The sequence below is a fragment of the Dreissena polymorpha genome, chromosome 10 (assembly GCF_020536995.1).
Source record: "Dreissena polymorpha isolate Duluth1 chromosome 10, UMN_Dpol_1.0, whole genome shotgun sequence".
In the NCBI taxonomy this organism is placed as follows: domain Eukaryota; kingdom Metazoa; phylum Mollusca; class Bivalvia; order Myida; family Dreissenidae; genus Dreissena; species Dreissena polymorpha.
The window spans coordinates 27,238,091-27,258,026 of NC_068364.1; the positions used below are offsets into that span (position 1 = coordinate 27,238,091).

The window sequence follows — 19,936 nt, forward strand, 5'->3', positions numbered from 1 at the left end:
ATGCTTTAAGGCAAGTTTTCTCAGAACGTGTACTGATTGATGACACTTTAATCACATGCTTTAAGGCAAGTTTTCTCAGAACGTGTACTGATTGATGACACTTTAATCACATGCTTTAAGGCAAGTTTTCTCAGAATGTGTCTTTGATAAATAAGTTAATATTAAGAGCATTAATGCTTTGTAAGGACAAATTGTCTGCTATCTTGCAATGGAAGGTCCACATTTTAAAGCAGGTCGGATTTATAAAGCATATAATGTGTCAGATTAAAAAGTGTCAAAGTCCTGTTCAATTTTGAGGTCTTAATTTGAAGTGCTGGTCTGATTAAAATTGGTAGTGCTGATCAGGTTAGAATTTATAGTGCAGGTCAGGCCTATAATTAAAGGGCATGTCAGGTCTTAATTTGAAGTGCAGGTCAGGTCTAAATTGTAAGTGCTGGTCAGGTCTAAATTTAATGTGTTAGTCAGGTCAAATTTTTTAGTGCTGGTCTGGTCTAAATGTTAGGTGCATATCAGGTTTGAATTTGAAGGGAAGGTCAGGTCTATATTTGAAGGGAAGGTCAGGTCTAAATTTGAAGGGAAGGTCAGGTCTATACTTGAAGTGCAGGTCAGGACTATATTTGAAGTGCAGGTCAGGTCTAAATTTGAAGGGAAGGTCAGGTCTATATTTGAAGGGAAGGTCAGATCTATATTTGAAGTGCAGGTCAGGTCTATATTTGAAGTGAAGGTCAGGACTAAATTTGTAGTCTAATTATAACGCCTTAATGTAAAGAGCAATTTTCATATCAAAATTTGAAGTGCTGATTAGTCGCCCCTTTAGTGCAAAAAGGTAATAATTTTGTGACATTGAAAATAAAAGGAACAATTGGTACCTTTTTGCACCAATGGGGCGTTATTATCAGTTACAATTACAAAGTCTGCTTAATGCTAAAGCCTATGGAGAACAGGATTGAAGTTGTCTTTAATTAATCACGGTCTTGAATTCCTTAGAAATTTTAATTCCAGTTATTAAATCATTGGAAATTCTGGCACCACATTCTTGGCATTAACCCATTCATGCCTAGCGCATGATGCAACGTCTCATCAGTGTCTTCGCTGTTTGCTTAAAGTAATGTCTGTAATAAAATATTATAAATATAGAAATAAATATACTAGACATCCCTAATTTTGGAAATAAATTGATCAAATTTAGAAGGATGTGAGAGTCCACTAGGCATAAATGGGTTAATAGTCCCACATTTTCAAGATGTTTCGAGTAATTGGTTCAAGGTTTCCAGGATAAAAACTCGTTAAAATTCCTGCACACAATCACACATACACTCTACAGCTGTTCTTTGAATGCACGTGTGTGGGGTAAATGATTATTACACCTGCAGAGCATGGTTTTGTCTTCACAATGGCTAGTACACTCAAGTGGATCGATTGGATTGTTGATCACTTCGCGCTAAATGCTTCTTCAATTCTTCACCTGATGCCATCAATTGTTACTATTGTGTTGAATGATTGCGCTGTAAGTGTCATGGAGGCTGTTGTTGTAATGGGGACTACTTACCTGGGTGGCATTGGGGTTACATGTTGCTAATTGTAAAATCTAGGGTAGGAAATTTGACAAGCATGGTGTGTGCACTTTAAGGCTGTGTTTTTTGTACTCTTGTGACACAGTGTTAAGCAAAAGTGAGCACTTTTGCATAGATTTATGCTCGATGCTGTATGTTGAAAGCCCAAAAAGAAATATTTTCGTAATGCAACCATAATTATGTGTATTACTGGAAGTTTCTAGATTGATCATTTCAAGTTCTATTGTTGTTGTCAGTTTAATGGTTACAAGTTCACAGTTAAGTTAAATGAACATGTTTGTTTTCCTAAACATTAAGATAATATGATCCTGTTTTCACTAACCTGACCCAACCCTTATTTTATGTGCATACCCTTAACTAATCTTGGTTTTCCTCTGTCATTTTTTTATATATTTTTTGCTAGATTCGCTGAAATAACTATAAGTTTGCATTCATTTTTAGCGAGGCTGTTTTCGGAGAAAACCGGAGCTATTGTCATAGCCAGCTCGCCGTCCGCCATAGGCGTCGTGCTAAAACCTTAACATTGGCCATAACTTTATAAATATTGAAGATAGCACCTTGATATTTGGCATGCATGTGTATCTCATGGAACTGCACATTTTGAGTGGTAAAATTTCAAGGTGAACATCATCCTTCAAGGTCTAGGGTGCAATAAACAAAGTCAAGGAAGTAATAAGCTTTAAATGGACATAGTTATCTGACCTGCCCACGTATATATTTTTGTTAAATAAATCAAAGCGGCGCAGTAGGCGGCATTGTGTTTCTGACAAACATATTGTGGTAAAAGGTCAAGGTCAGGGTCATCCTTTACGGTCTACGGTAAAAACTACAGATTTAAGGGAAGAAATAAGCTTTAAAAAGGGAGAAAATTATTCAATATTGAACATAGCCACTTTATATATTTGGCATGCATGTGTATCTCATGGAGCTGCACATTTTGAGTGGTGAATCTACAGTCACGGTAGTGGCTTTTAATTATTTGCTACTAAAAATAGAGATTTGTTATAGACAATTATTTTCAAGGGAAGTAATTTATTTAATTATAAATGTCATATTATATATTTCCTTACCAAGAATTGAAGTTCTTTTCACAGTTACTGTACAGATTTATTATTTTAATTATCTATAACCTAAATGATTGATTTGTCAAAGTTTTTTTTTTTTTTAAATGATATAATTATAATATCATTGATTTTCATTACACACCTGTGGACTAATGTCCATAGATACATTATCAACTCTGGCTTATTTATTTATTTTTTGATTATGAAAAAAAAAAATCAACTCTGGCTATGATCTCTTTTAAACCACAGGCCTTGGTTGTCAGTGATGTCTGACATGTTCATAATTAAATTTGAGACCCTCCCCTACCCCCCCCCCCCCCCCCCACCCCCGGTTGGATTGGACAAAATTCAAGGAAAGTAAAAACCTTTAAAGGGAAATGATTTCTATACCTGCCAAATGATAAATAGAAATTTTATTTCAATGCGGCGCAGTAGGGGGCATTGTGTTTCTCGTCTTTCGCATGAGACGTTAAACCGAGGTGCAGTGTACTAGGTGCTATACACCGGGCACTAAAAGACCCAGGGTCACCTCTGGAACGGGGTGTCTCCTGTATCTTGCACTATCCCCCGTAACCAACTAACACGTCTTTCTGGGGGCGATGGCCATATGGGAGACAATCCCGGTGCACTCGATAAAAAAAACAACAACAACGGGCATTGTGTTTCTGACAAACACATCTCTTGTTGGGTCACTAGGTCAAACGTCAAGGTCACTGTGACCTTAAAAAAAAAAAAAATCTGACAATTTTTCGCAGCTGAGCGTGGCATCCGTTATGCGGTGCTGCTTGTTACTACATTGGGTTGAAATATTTGCTGAATTAACTTTAAACTAAATAAAATTTCTTAAAGACATAATTTTAAATTGAGATGTAGAAGATTCCTGCATATCATTGCATAATCTTATGATACGGGGAAATGGCAAAAACATTCATCAGCACAGCCAAAGGTTAGCTTACTCACTTATGTACTCATCATACCTAACTTTTTTAGGCAGTGTAAAATGTTGGAAGAAATGACTCTTGTTTGCCTTAACAACAAATTGGCCTTGCAGAAAGCGCGCAACTGAAACTAAAATTCACATGAAGTTTCCAGTACAATACAATCATGTGGAATGTTTCAATTCACTTATTGGTTTGATTTTCGGATGTAATCAAATCTAGCAATATTGACAATGTTTGTAAAAGTGCTGGCATAAAAAGGTCTTTTTTGATCGCAAGCGTAATTAATCATTGGGTAATTTAGTTCCGCACTTGGTCTTTCTGAATGAGTGATCAATATAAGAGTAAAATGATAGGGGGATAATGTTCCAAAGAGGGCATTTATTGCCTCAAAGATTCAGATTCAGTAAAAGGGACTTTACAACTTAAAAGCTACGCTGTAGTTACTGAGTACTTTCAGCGAATGGAATGAAAAGCCAGTGTTGTATGAAACTTGTTTGTTTTCTTCAGGAGTTATTTTGTGTGCTGTACAACTTTATGGAGCATTCTATATTGGGGATTTCGAGAAAAATGGAACTTTAATTAAACAGATCCCTTTAACCCTTACAATGCGGGAACCGAATTTTTAAGGCCTTTGCAAACAGTTTGGATCCAGATGAGACGCCACAAAACGTGGCGTCTCATCAGGATCCAAACTGTTTGCTATTCTGATAGTATTCTTTGAAAAAAATCGAAGAAAATGCGAATTTTAGAAATTCAGCAGACGACATTTTAGCAGACGACAAATTTCCCAGCATGCAAAGGGTTAAACAGTTGTTAATGAAAGGACATAATAGAAGCCTTCAGGGAAGACAGGGTTTTTATTCATGTGTGTTAAGTCTTGATCCAAATTAGCCTGTGCAGTCCGCAAAGGCTAATCAAGGTCGACACTTTCTAAACTGGATGACACTTTCTAAACTGGATTACGCTTAGAAGAGACTTGGTGTAAACCAAAAACATATGAGTCGTCTCTGATAAGCCTGTATGAACTGCGCAGGCTAATCTGTATGAACTGCGCAGGCTAATCTGTATGAACTGCGCAGGCTAATCTGGGAAATACTTTAAACAGTTTTTCCAGAACATAGTTCATACATAGAGTTCAGATTCTTGGTTAACACACGATTGTGGATTGGATACTTTTTTAGATGGATTGGACATACTTAGACTGTGTTCTAACTCACAGGCCCTGTCTGGCTCAAGAGTTTCTGTGTTCTAACTCACAGGCCCAGTCTGGCTCAAGAGTTTCTGTGTTCTAACTCACAGGCCCTGTCTGGCTCAAGAGTTTCTGTGTTCTAACTCACAGGCCCTGTCTGGCTCAAGAGTTTCTGTGTTCTAACTCACAGGCCCTGTCTGGCTCAAGAGTTTCTGTGTTCTAACTCACAGGCCCTGTCTGGCTCAAGAGTTTCTGTGTTCTAACTCACAGGCCCTGTCTGGCTCAAGAGTTTCTGTGTTCTAACTCACAGGCCCTGTCTGGCTCAAGAGTTGCATTGCCAGAGACTGTGTTCTAACTCACAGGCCCTGTCTGGCTCAAGAGTTCCATTGCCAGAGACTGTGTTCTAACTCACAGGCCCTGTCTGGCTCAAGAGTTTTGCAATCGAAAATCGATTTTAACTGACATCGATTTTCATTTTGGCCTATCAACTACAATTGATATCCATTTTCAATGACAAGCAAAATCGATTTTCGATTGCAAAAAATGTTTTGTGAACACGGGGCCAGAAATGTTATAATTCAAGATATTATATTAGGTTTTGTTAAAATAAAAATCAGATGAATTAAATTTTCATTAGCCATTAGACTTTTTGTTCAATCAGATGAAAAGTATTGGAAAGACTTATAATACAGAATGTAAACCCTTTCCGGCTCAGAAACATAGTCAAAAGGGCTATATGCAAACAGCATAAAACAAGACATAGGAAATACAGTACAAGCAGTGATGTTATAATTGCAGTGATGTCTAAAATATAAGACTTGAATATTGTTTTTATTTCAGAAAGAGCACCTGTCTCGTGAGGTCGAGCATGAGAAGATGCTACGACTGGAGGCTGAGCGCAGGCTGCATGAGATGACTCGGGAAAACGAGGCCTGCCACTCCAGACTCGAAAACCTGCAGGCCGAGTTTCTCAGGTACGACTTGAGCCCACAATCATAATTTTTTTCTTATCAAGCACCATTCCAATAAGGTTAGCATATCAATTTGAAGTTCACATGTCTGTTTGACAGACATCCAAAATGGCTTGGAGACCAAGGAAGTCTAGCTGAATATAAATAGTTAGAACCTACATATTTTAGCCCCATTGCATCAAAAGCCTCAGGCTTATTGAAAGGCTCTCAAGTCTGTTGCCTGGGGTGGTATTCCAGAAACATCTTAAGTCATTTCTTAAATAATTTCACTTAGGCCACGACTTTTTTTTTATTGGTTTACAAAAATTATTTTGAAAATGGTCCATCGGGCGGTCGAAAAAAAAAAAAAAAACATCATTGGAAAAAAAAGTTAATACTAATAACATCAGAACAAAGACAACATATCTTTTATAACCTTAACACAGAGACAAAAAATCAAATTATGCAATAAAACACATCTATATCTTCAAATGAAATGAGTCCTAAAAGCACCTTTTGTAACATCAGGCAATTTTAAACACTCCATTACATGACATGCGTTCTTCTCCCATTAAAACGAAAAACTGCGCTTCATTTCCATAATTCGATGCGCACCATTACGCAATGCGATGCCCGTTGCATAAATCTTATATAAGATAAACTACTCATACACAAATTACCTGGTATGTGTTTGCTCTTACTCGACTTATGAGATCGTGCATGAAAAAAAATCGAGGTAGATTGATCCATGCGTCGTCGCGGTAATGTTTGTCAAAGTTGTTGTTGTCATGAAAACTCGTTGATTTACAAAGCAAAACGTCTTATTTGAACTGACGCGAATTAATTTAATCATATTTGTCAACTTCGCTTTTGCTTTATTTTGATAATTTAATCCAAAGTTTAATGTTAGCAAGTGTTTTTTTTTACTGGAATTGTAAACAAGGAGTCAGTTAAAGTGTTCCGAAAATGTGCAGCCTGTGTGAATTGACAGTTTGACGTCATCAAAGGAAAGCCGCTTTATGTCGGAAGCAATAAAGCGACAACTTTCGCGCCGAAAAAATTGGCTTCCTTTGTCTAGCAATCAACATGCCGAACCAATCGTGTGTTTGTTTCTCAATTGCAATCCTCCAATTTAATAAAAGCACGTGCATAGCTCCGCCTTCGAATCTTTTGCAGAGAACGGAGGCGGAGTTTAACTGTTAATTGAGCAAGTGTTTTACGCACGTTGAGTTCCGATTTGCCGAAATTACTCGGCCCTAAGCATTGAAACGACAAATACATTTATCAATGATTTTCCGAGATATACCGATTTGTTCCGATTTCCAAACTTTCTGTACAGTTCCTATAAACTATGGCGGACGTGTTTACAAAATTCCTAAACACATATATCGTAAATAATGGCAGTGTTTTATTGTATTATTTATACTAATTATCAAATACTTTTTTATCTACTATAATATCGGGTTTGTTTAATATAATTAACATGTTAAACAATATAGTTGCGTCACAGACTCGGAAATAAATTTTGATGGGGTCGACATGTTACTGACGCTGATTTTCTTATTGTCTGTAATTTTTACCCGAAATAAATTTTGAGAAGTGCCCATAAAAGGACTGGTACATAATGTGTCACATTGAAAAATATCCTGATCTCTGCAATATATGTGAACAAATCGGTGATTGTACGTACTTGATTTTATTCGCAACCGTACTCAAACCAGATCGATTTTTTTCTCGTTTCGCTCGTTTTGCAGTGCGGTCGGGAATAAAATATTTAAAAAAAAGACGATTTTCCGATTTTATTTTTTTTCCCATTTTCCAAAAATTAGGGTCGGCGGTTTTGTAAACCAATAAATATAAAAGTCGTGGCCTTAAGTTCAAAATTACAATGTTTTGCATATCTTTACTCGATAAGAAATCACATGTTTTGTTTGGTATTCCTAACATAACATTGACATAATGATGTTATTTTGATGTAATTCTTGATGCCAAAATATTTTATTAGGACATGAAACACTTAAGAAATTTTTTTAATTTAAGGATAAGAATAAAATTAAACTTAAGATGCTTATGGAATACGACCCCTGGGCCTAAAACCAGTTCTCGATGTCTTTGGGGGAGATCTAAAGAACGCTCCCACAGTAGGGACCAAACATGTGACCTCCCGGTCGCTAGGGGGACACCTTATCCATTACACTTTGGCAACCTGTTACACAGCTACACAGTTAGGGCAGCAACAACAACAACAACACTGCTTTGGGCAAGAGAATAAATACAGAAAAGTTTCTTCCTCTCCTAATTTTTTCATTAAATGAAAAATGATAAAAAACAACAACAATGTTTTACAGTTTTTTTACAATACTTCACTCGGATGTTATCTAACCTCCAAAGTAATAGAATTTCACAGATCATCATCTCTTGGTCATTATTTGCTGTCATTGATGTAAAAAAACACATCTTCTCTTTTATTTATGTCCTGTTTGGATACTCGTAAAAAGGGAATAAAAAAATGAGGGAACAAGAAAATGCTCTCTCAAATGAACATGCAATACATGTACTGGGCACAATCCATTTTGTACTTTATTGTGAACCACTGAATGTCGAAATAAGGTGGTAATTTAGGTCAAAGTTAGTTATGTTTTTATTTTGTTATTAAACATTTCATTTAAAGAACCATAAAGAATACAATAGTTTATGAAGTGTTGTGTTTGGAGTCAAGAGATGAGAGAATGAGAAACTTTAAAAAAAAATTATTGTCTCCCTTCAAAGTGATGATACAAGATGTATTCTAATTGCAGTATAAATTCCTATGCATCTCAAAATAAATTAAAATTAACATAATATTCTTTAAATCGGAAAATTAGAGAATTACTTTAATATTGAGTCAAACTTGGTATTATTTGCTTCCACGTATTTCATTCCTCATGTAGAACATTTTGTTAAGAACAGTATCACAATTGGTAGCCTGTATATATTTAAGGGAGATTATACTATTTTTTATATGTGTTAAATTGTAATATATTGATAAAATATGTTACAATAACACAAAATAGGCAAGAAAAATTATGCATTGAAGACGAATTTCATAAAATGCAGCAAAGACAATGAGCGCCCCGAGCCGATTGTGACGATGATATTTCGTACATATTTTCCTACAATAAACGAAGCATTCGTCTTTTTAGTTAGTGTTTGTGTGTCGTATGAATAGATATCGTTGCAGAAATTTAAAATGAAATGTTAAACTAAATTTAGATTCACATCGTACATGCATAATTTACATGCTGGCGAATTTGACTGTACAGACATTTTCGATTTCAGAATTAAATATCTGGCTTATTTCGCATTTTTCGACACATGTTCTTCTTAACTTTTATTTTAATTTATATTGAAATATAAGTTTTAATAATAAGTTTTTTTACACATTTTATATAGATTAATAAATATTTGAGGAAATTGTATAATCTCGCTTTAAAGCCCTGAATGTATTTTTCTTGGTTCTAAATCTTTTCTTTACCTTTAAGTCTAAAAAAATGTTTCATGACTGATAAACAATGATTTATGACTGATAAACAATTTTGTTCATGACTGATAAACAATGAGTTATCAAACATTATTTCCTCAATCACACCAAAGAGAGTAATTTTATTGTTTCATGACTGATAAACAATGATTTATGACTGATAAACAAATTTTCATGACTGATAAACAATGCATTATTTCTTCAATCACACAAAACAGAGTAATTTTATTACTTAATCCATTTATGCCTAGCGTCTAGAAAAAAGCCTTGGCAAACAGCGTAGACACAGATGAGACGCTACTTGATGCGGCGTCTCATCTGGGTCTGCGCTGTTTGCTTAAAAAGTAAGAAATATTCTAAATAAAGAAATTAGTATACTAGACATCCCTAATTTTGGAAATAAATAGATCCAAATTAAAAGTGTGGTAGAGTCCACTAGGCATAAATGGTTTAATCCAGCAGAAAACACCATCACCTCCACCTCCGCCAACAAATACAAAAAAATGTCCCCCTGCTTTGATTTGACAATCGTTTCATCTGATATTCTATTATATACTTTGATGGGTTTCCAATTGAACGATACAATGTCTATAATTGTATTTTGAACTCCCTCGAGCAATACAGTTCATTACAGATACATAGACAAGCTGTGAAGTACTTTGTTCGATAAAGATCGGCTAATGGTCTGTTTTGTTTGTAAGGTAAGTAATTCAGGTTTCACTCATATCTGTCCATAAGCGACCATTGATTTCATTGGATATGAAGTATTTTATTCGCAATTGGGCCATGTGTGTGGACAGAGAAAGTTAAGATTTGTTGTTTTTTGGTTGTTAAAAAACATTGCCATATTGGATTTGAAGGGTTTGTGATTTAGCTTTCGCGGGTAATTTAATTGTTATATTCTTTTAGTTTTATCTTTTGCTATTTATTTTACTGTGATTTTAACAAAAGCATGAGGCTAATTTACACTCATGACTTGAGTACTAGCAGCATGTTTTTCTGCTCCAACTCTCAACTTCAAACCTCTCCTCAGCCACTTGTTTGATTTCATGTGACAGGTTAGGTGAAGTGAGAATGTTGTTTTTGGCACTTAATGTCAAGATGAATTAACAACAAAAAATGCACAAAATTGATAGTGTGAGATTGGTAGGCTCTATCTTGAAAAAGACATTGGCTTATAATTGTTTACTAAAAGAATATTTTTGTCATTTACTGTTAAATGATTTATACTCACTGGCATGAAATTTGTGTTAAAAATATATACTTTTTGGGGGACAAGTAAACACCTGGATTTCTGATTTTTGAAAAAAAGAGAAGAATTTGCATTGGTCATTTTCTGATATGTTTGTGTTTATTATGTGGTTTGGTCAAGACAACCCATGAAATCAACAAAAATTAATATCTCACAAAAATAATGATGATACAGTATGCTGCTGAAAATATATTACACCATACAGTTATAAGAGATAAATGATAATTTGTAAAATTCTGTACCAAAAGTTCATAAAAGTGGGTTTCCTGTCCTATAAAAAGACAAGTACAAATAACAATCAAAGCGCTGAAGGCACTGAAGTTGTTATTTTGTATCTACTTACACCAAAGACCTATAGAAATATTATTCTATAGGTCTTTGCTTACACTAATGTGTGGTTTGACAATGCTAACACACATTTCATGCGTTGAATATGCAACTTACAAGTGAAAAAAACAGCACACATTTTATTTATTTATTTAGAAAAGTAAATTGCAAACTTTATTTCCAAGTCTGCGTATACCCCGACTTCATTTTTAAAAGATATTTCTTATTATATTTAGTTGTTTTCGGTTTTAGCGATTATAAAGCATTTTTGAGGTTGTCTAAAGTATGCCTGTAGTAATTGGTGAATTCATGTCCAAAGTTTTATAAATTGAGAACGGTGAATATAAACAAGCTTAACCTTCTACTAACCTGTTCTACTTATGCGTTGCTAGCACCCGTCAATACAAAACATCGCCGCCATCTTTTTTTTTGAGAACAAAAGAACGTTTCCCAGAAATCCCCGCTGTAGAAGCATGAACGAGGTTACGAAACAGATCATTCGTTTTATTATTATAATTTATTGTTTGTTATATTTGGTTTTAGCGATTATGAAGCATTTTTGTTGTTGTCGATTGTATCGCTGAAGTTATTGTTGAACTCATGTTCAACGTTTTATAAATTGAGAATATAAACAAGCGTAACTATTTGCGTTGTTTTCCTGAATCTATTAATAGCCTCAGATTATGAATGACCTGTACTACGTCATTGAGGTGTATGTGAGAGCAAGGAACAACAACACTGTGAGGAGATTGCCATGAGCTGAGCAAAAATACTCCCAAAAATACTGCATCATGAAGACGCAGCAGAAAGTGGACTATTTTAATCATTCATAAACAATCTCTTCCATGACAATAATTTAATCATTGTTTAATGATTCTTTTCTATATAAGCTCCGTTCGAAACTATTACATTTAACACAATATTAATATAATGTTTCCATTTGTGAATGAATATAACTCAAACCTGTTGCATAAATTATACAACTTTTTCTCGCGCAGATACGGCGTGTGTGGCAGGTAGTAGGCTCTCCGTAGATAAGGCAAACCAACTTGGAATTTTGAGTAACAACATTAGCTGGTCGCTTCGCGACCAACTAAAAACAATGATATGTCCATAGATATTTTGAGTCTGTGAATTTAAAATAATATTTTTTTGTACAAAATATATGTTTTTCTATGGGAAATATTTTAATAACCTATTCAGCAAAGGACTAGAAAACTCTGCAAAAATGTATTCACTGAAATATGGATCTTTCTCATTTTAATTTTATTGGCAATGGTTTGATTGGTTATGCAATGAAAAATATATTATTTCTTTCACAGTCAATTAAACTTGAACTCATCTCATTGTCATTCTGATCTTTATCACCAACATTACATAAAGTTTAATGGACTCTTACTGTCATTTCATGTCTCACAAACTGTTCCTACCGAGTTTACATGATTGTGCAACATGAAGCATTTTATGGTTTGTGCTTGATTGAGAACTTTTATAACTCATTAAAGCGATCGAGTATACACCATTTCAGTGTAAAATTTGATTTTTGCATTCTTAATGCAACATATGAATATAATTATGAACGAGGCATTTTATATAAAATTGATTAACAGTCTTAATTTGGTCTTAATTTGATGCATTTTATCTGTTTTGAAAAATAATAAGATTCTAATCACTTGCTTGCATGACTTTTCATCTGTTTTGAAAAATTATAAGATCGTTATCAATTTCTTGAATGAGGACTTTTGCTACTTTAATAAAATGTCTGTCACAATGTGGTACATATTAGCTCCAAGTCTACTAGGATTGTTTTGTCAGTTTAAGTGTCAGAGTTGGTGATAAAATTGTTTGAAGGTGACATTTATTTCAAGTATCTTCAACATGCAAATATGATAATTATGCAATATATAATTGTCTTACTTTATTGAAGTTCTGCCTATTTTGAGTTTGGATCTTTTTGCATAAAAATGCTTTTCACAAGTAAATATTGTCAACATTATTAACGTGGTATCCTTTTATTTTATCACTTTGTAGAATTTCTGGAAGAAAATTCATCTAACTTTGTTCACTTAAGATCGACTTAAGTTAAGATTTCTATAAGTAGCCTTGGGAATGCCAACCCCGGGCCTGTATTTACCAACCCATTCTTAGACTTGAGAAGAAAGAATGGACTTGGAACCAAGAAAAATGTGTTCAGTGTTTGAATATATACAGGCCTCCACTGTTGATTATGTCATTAACAAAATGTTCTATATGAAGAATAATATAGATAGAGATGTTTACTGTAGAGATTGACTCAAAATTAAAGAAATTCTTGAATATTCTAATTTAAAGAATTTTCTTTATTCTTAGACTTAAGTCTAAGAATTGTTTGGTGAATGCCAACCCCGGTCTCCCAACTACCAGCAAACTAGGATGGTATAAGCGAAGGCTAACCATAAAGCAAAAAGTAGACATGTCTAGGATTATGTTTAAAAGATTCCTTTGCCATGTTTACACCAACAAGTTGTAGTGAATGAGAGTTTTGGCAATGTAAGAAGACGTCAATGTAACATAGAAAATCTTACGTACACTCAAGAGATCTTCAAGACAACATGCATTAATATATAAATTGTGGCATTTAAAATCATCAGACCTTGTAGCTCATTATTACCTCAATGTGACACACGGGCAATCCGAAAATGTATTTGAGCCTTGCTTTGAGAAAACAGGGCTTAATGCATGTAAAGTGTTGTCCGAGATTACCCTTTTCCCTTTTATTGTATTTTTCCTTTAAAGAAAGTTTTTTCTTTGCAATATCCAGTTAAGCTGGAAGGCTTGATCCCAGTTGGCTGAGGCTAATCTGGGACGACAATTCGCGCACATGTATTAAGCCTAATTTCCCACTCGGAAACCAAGTGAAAATGGCTATGTGCAAACAGCATAAAACCAGACCGGCCTGCGAGTTACAATACTTATAATTACACAGTCTGTTCAGGTTTTCTGCTGTTTGCTGCTCATGAGTATCTAAGGGTTGGAAATGAAGCCTTGAAAACTTGAGTACAGTAAAAAAAGGTATTTAATCAAATGTATCTTTCTAAGTGACTACAGATGCGTCAAAATGCATATCTTAAGTGGTAAAGGATTAAATACATATCTAAGTGGTAAAGGGTTAAATACGTATATAAGTGGTAAATGGTTCATTACGTATCTAAGTGATAAAGGGTTAAAGATGTATCTTAGTGGTAAAGGTTTAAATACATATCTAAGTGGTGAAGGGTTAAATACATAGCTAAGTGGTGAAGGGTTAAATACATAGCTAAGTGGTGAAGGGTTAAATACATAGCTAAGTGGTGAAGGGTTAAATACATAGCTAAGTGGTGAAGGGTTAAATACATAGCTAAGTGGTGAAGGGTTAAATACATATCTAAGTGGTGAAGGGTTAAATACATAGCTAAGTGGTGAAGGGTTAAATACATAGCTAAGTGGTAAAAGGTTAAATACCTATCTAAGTGGTAAAGGGTTAAATACGTATCAAAGTGGTAAAGGGTTAAGCCCCTTTCTCCCAGAGTGAGGCTCAGTTTTGTGTGTTCCAAATTCGGATACCATGCTCCCCGATGATGTTTGCAACTATCATGTATAATGCTCCAGTATCATTTATTCTGGCATTGTCGCTGACAATGTGCATTGCCAATTACCATCCCTGACAGAAAACACTCATGAATTAGGATTTATGATGATAATTGTGCAGTTCTTAAAGGGTGCCAATGGGGTGAAGATTATTTTGTATCTTTTTTTACCCAACTCTGTAGTGATCTGTAGATCATAGCACCCCATTGGTGCAAAAATGTACCATGTGACATTGAAATTAGAGGGCACATGGTACCATGTGACATTGAAATTAGAGGGCACATGGTACCATGTGACATTGAAATTAGAGGGCACATGGTACCATGTGACATTGAAATTAGAGGGCACATGGTACATTTTTGCACCAATTGGGCGATAGGTAAGTGGTTTTAGTTTTGAAGATATACGCTATCTATGATGCATCATTAATTTCTGAGATATTGCAGTTATATCTACAGGTGCATCACATATATTGCAGTTATATCTACAGGTGCATCACAGATATTGCAGTTATATCTACAGGTGCATCACAGATATTGCAGTTATATCTACAGGTGCATCACAGATATTGCAGTTATATCTACAGGTGCATCACAGATATTGCAGTTATATCTACAGGTGCATCACATATATTGCAGTTATATCTACAGGTGCATCACAGATATTGCAGTTATATCTACAGGTGCATCACAGATATTGCAGTTATATCTACAGGTGCATCACAGATATTGCAGTTATATCTACAGGTGCATCACATATATTGCAGTTATATCTACAGGTGCATCACAGATATTGCAGTTATATCTACAGGTGCATCACAGATATTGCAGTTATATCTACAGGTGCATCACAGATATTGCAGTTATATCTACAGGTGCATCACAGATATTGCAGTTATATCTACAGGTGCATCACAGATATTGCAGTTATATCTACAGGTGCATCACAGATATTGCAGTTATATCTACAGGTGCATCACATATATTGCAGTTATATCTACAGGTGCATCACAGATATTGCAGTTATATCTACAGGTGCATCACAGATATTGCAGTTATATCTACAGGTGCATCACAGATATTGCAGTTATATCTACAGGTGCATCACAGATATTGCAATTATATCTACAGGTGCATCACAGATATTGCAGTTATATCTACAGGTGCATCACACTGAGATATTGCAGTTATATCTACAGGTGCATCACAGATTAATTTGCAAACTGCTCAAGATATTGTTGAACATTTATAATTGGAGATTTATCACGTCAATCTGAAGCAAAAAATTACTGTAAAATAATTTTCTTATTATCACCATGAAACTTTGTGGGTTTTTTTCTAAAAAAAAAAGAGACTTTTTCCTGGAGATTTAATTTGTGAATTTAGATTATTGACAATTGGCTTGATATTTTACTGATATGCTACTAGTTATATTAACTTTGCGTTTTAAACCAAATATTTAATATTAAAAGGGTAGCAAATATGTGTGTACAAATATAAATACTGTAACAACAAATTGATTGTTAAAGTTAATTTTTGCTCATGAAATGTGTATTTGAAACCTTGAATTTATTAACAATACATTTTAAATTGGGCACAAACTAGTTTTCGCAGCCAGCACGTACAACAAACACGCCCCTTTAAATTCTTATAAAGGCCTGACGTTTTTATTATTCTTTAGTAGTTTGTTGTGGCTCAGAGCCCTAATTTTATTTATTGCGCCAAAGGGCCATGTTTCAAGCCCCTAATTCATGTTTCAAGCCCTTAATTGGATAAGAACATCATTGCCTTTATACAACTGTCCAATTAAATATTCTGGAATCCATCAGAAGAATTCTCCGACAGTCACCACTGGACACTTCCCAACAAGCATTCACAGTCAGTTAGCAACAACTTTGAATTAAAAACAACATTAATTGAACCGCCAATGATTATATTATTTATGTCCCGCTCTTAGAACAACCGTTGTTAATGCATGTGCATAAAGTGTTGCCTAACTGAGCTAATCTTGAACTACACTTCCCCCTAGACTGGATTTTCCTTGAGAAGAGACCTCCAGTAAGTGACCAAGTCCATCAAAGCAGAAAATGTCGTCCCTATTTAGCCTGTATTGACTGCACATGTTAATATGGGACAAAACTTGACGAACATGCATTAATCACGGTTTTCCCAGTGTGATGTTAATTTCTTTTCTCTCCCTACTGGTACAGTGGCAGTAGGTATGTACTGTTTGTATTTGCAAACAATACGGAGATTTTGTCTATTTATCTAACATGTGCCCTGATGTCTGTTAGATTCAATTACAATTCTGTACACAATATTTGCATTCAAACAAGCTTCCTTTCTTACTGAATTCATATTGATGTATTTTTGTTTTACAGGAAATTAAATATTCAATATAAAAGTGTTTGATTGTAACAATTAAGGTCAATGTGTTCCCTTATAAAATTCATAATGATGTATATTTGTTTTACAGGAAATTTAATATTCATAAGTGTTTGATTGTAACAATAAGGGTAATTGTGGTCCCATATAAAACTTATAAAACAAACTTTATAACAATATGAAGAGAGTTCACATGAGAAGTTGTGTCATTTTAACAACATCTATCTAAATGCATCAGAATCATCATTTGAGCGGTCCGTCCTTTGACCAGTTGCCCTTTGACCAGCCTGAGTTTTGTATTCAGGCTAATCAAGATTGATTCTTTTCAATTATATGGTGTTTTTTCTAAACAGTATTTCCTCAACGAGTTATATGACAAGAAAAAACCCAGTGCTGCAATTTGGCATGCAATAGTTGTTTGGTCAGGATTCATTAAATGTGTAAAGTCTTCGCAATCTTTGAGAAATGTTAGAATGTATAACATTTATTTCAATTTTTTGTCTTATGTGTTATTTTTATCACCATTCCAAAAAAACAGAGAAAGGAGGGGGGGTGGGAATTCTTCTGTGTTTTACATGAACCATCTTGGTACCAGATCTCCAGTGAATCTGTTTATCTGACATTATGAATGATGTGAAAGTAATATTAATAGTGATGAAGACAGTTTTGGATCACTTAAAACAGCTGCCTTGTTTCATTACAGCCGATAATTTTAATTATAATCGTGTTATGCAAGCCTGAGGGGTGTCCTGTTATGCAGTCTGTAAGAATCATTTATTCTTGCTCCATATCACAAGTCTCCTGCAGGCTGCAAAGTGGCTGTTACAGAAATTGTGATAAAGCTTTGTCATGATTAAGGTCGCCATGGCGTAGTCGACTATGGTATCAGCCTAGTGATCAGCAGGTGACAGGCTCAATCCCTACTGTGGGAGCGTTCTTAAGACCTCACTTTAAGAAACCAAGTACTGGTTCTACCCAGGCCCAAGACTCATTGAATAGTCAAATTGTGTTGATGCTCCAGAGGAGCTCTGCAAATAATGGGCAGAACAAGAAGAATATAAGTACCCTATAGATCTCACGAAGAAACTGAATTTTTTCTTTTCGTGCACTATCTTTAACATGCATCTTTAACCAATTATATTTATGATACTGATTTGTTGGTATAGCACTGTAATCAGATGATTAATCAAAATAAAATGTTAAAATAAAAAGTTTTAAAGAGAAAAATGTTTCATTGCAAAGTTTTATCATTTTTAGAACATTGTATACTAGAGTGTTATGGAGCTAGTATCAAGTTCTTCGCAAGTATGATGTTATTTTTCACAGGGCACTTTCGAGACCAAAAAGTCGACTGATATGGGAAAAACTAATTTATAATAACTCTATTATAATTATATAAGAATAACAGAATCAAATGAATAAAGTTATAATTATTTGTTATTTCTAAAAATACAATAAAAAAATTTTTTTTTCAAATTGGGATTTTTTTGTACAATATCAGTTCGGGAATGGGTCCTTTTAAAGGGGCCTTTTCACGCTTTGGTAAATTGACAAAATTGAAAAAAGTTGTTTCAGATTCGTAAGTTTTCGTTTTAGTTATGATATTTGTGAGGAAACAGTAATACTGAACATTAACCATGCTCTAATATAGCCATTATATGCATCTTTTGACGATTTTAAAACCTAAAAATTATAAAGCGTTGCAACGCGAAACGATTGAATAGTTTCGAGAGTTCTGTTTTTGTCGTTAAATTTTGTGAAACTACGAAGATTGCTTATATAATGTATAAAATACGTCAAGAATGTGTACTCGGCGGAATAGCTCAGTAGGCTAAAGCATTTTTACTTCAGGACTCTGGCAGGACTCCAGGGGTCACTGGTTCGAAACCAGCTCCGGGCAATGTTCTTTTCCTTTTTTTAATTTTTTTCTTGAATTTTTACTGGAGCTTTTACGATCCAATGTTTACATTTATCAATATAAAGCATTTAATGAATAAGTTAAAAAAATGCCAAAATCTGTGAAAAGGCCCCTTTAAACTAACACGTACATGTGCCAGGAAAAGGCCTGCACGTACTCCATGTTTAATTACTTATGACACCTCGGGGTTTACAGGAAGTTCAGGTTTGTGAGCTAACTGGCATTCCATCACAACTCCTCTACCAAAACACTAATCTATGGCCACTTTATCAGCGGAGAAATCTTCTCCAATAATAAACATGGGGCTTGTATGTTCTTTGGAAGAGTCACTGACATTTGGTACAAGACAAATGGTAGAAGACAAATTCTGTAAAGTCATGATTTTGGTGGGGCATACATTTAAGTTGATTTAATGGGTCGACTGGTTGATAAAACTAACATCCCAACAAATGAATAATTAATTCTTGTTGTTTTTCTTTTCTTTTTACGAAAATCAGAAATTCTCAAATTGGCCCTTTAAAAAAATTGTGAAATTTTATGCTGACGAATATAAATGGTATACAGTTTTCACAGAACATGTATAGCGTTTCTACAAGGCCAGATGGTACTTGTAGACCAGGACCTGGTACAACAGACTGGTTCAAATGCCTCACAATCAAACAGATGTCAGGGATCTTGTTGACAAGATAACCATTCTTTAAACTTTGCTCTGGAATGGGAAACATTTTTGTTTCATCTTTTTAAATTTATTTCCCTTTTTTTTATTGGGAGATTTTTTATTTTACTTTACATTGTGACGAATAGAGATGTTAAAAGTTGAAAATGTAACTTTGAATGTTGATTTCCCTGCTTATTGCTTGGTTTTGGCATTACATCCATGACAAGTGACAAGCTTAAACAAAAACCATAAGAGTTTTCTTTATAACATTTAAGTTTTTGCTTAAAGAATTGCTTAAAAAAAGTCAAACAAATATTGTTACTCAGTTAACAGCAGAATTGTTTGTCACTCAGAAATATCCAGCCTCTATGATACAAGAAATGGGTCCATTCCATGTTGAAGAGCTTCTCTTGCAAGGGAGGCAACCTCATTTGATTTCATTGCATTCATTATTACCTCCCTTCATGACTCTTGGTTCCCTTGAATCTCAGTGAATCAGAGACCGGTGGTTTATTTACACTCATCCCATGTTTGCAAATAAATCCTGGCATCA

The 19,936-nt window shown here is 34.6% G+C and overlaps 2 protein-coding genes across 8 annotated transcripts in view; both read left to right on the top strand.

The window, feature by feature from the left end:
• Positions 1-13,846, top strand: part of LOC127847297 (dnaJ homolog subfamily C member 7-like) — a 186,099-nt gene extending 172,253 nt beyond the window's left edge. The window contains exon 14 of the transcript XR_008033903.1: positions 13,792-13,846. The gene's annotated coding sequence lies outside the window, so the exon portion shown is untranslated. The remainder of the gene's footprint in view (positions 1-13,791) is intronic.
• Positions 1-19,936, top strand: part of LOC127847282 (microtubule-associated protein futsch-like) — a 114,437-nt gene that overhangs the window by 76,992 nt on the left and 17,509 nt on the right. For all 7 annotated transcript variants that reach the window (XM_052379088.1, XM_052379087.1, XM_052379089.1 and 4 more), the window contains one exon: positions 5,609-5,742. In XM_052379088.1, the coding sequence (XP_052235048.1) occupies positions 5,609-5,742 (134 nt within the window). The remainder of the gene's footprint in view (positions 1-5,608; positions 5,743-19,936) is intronic.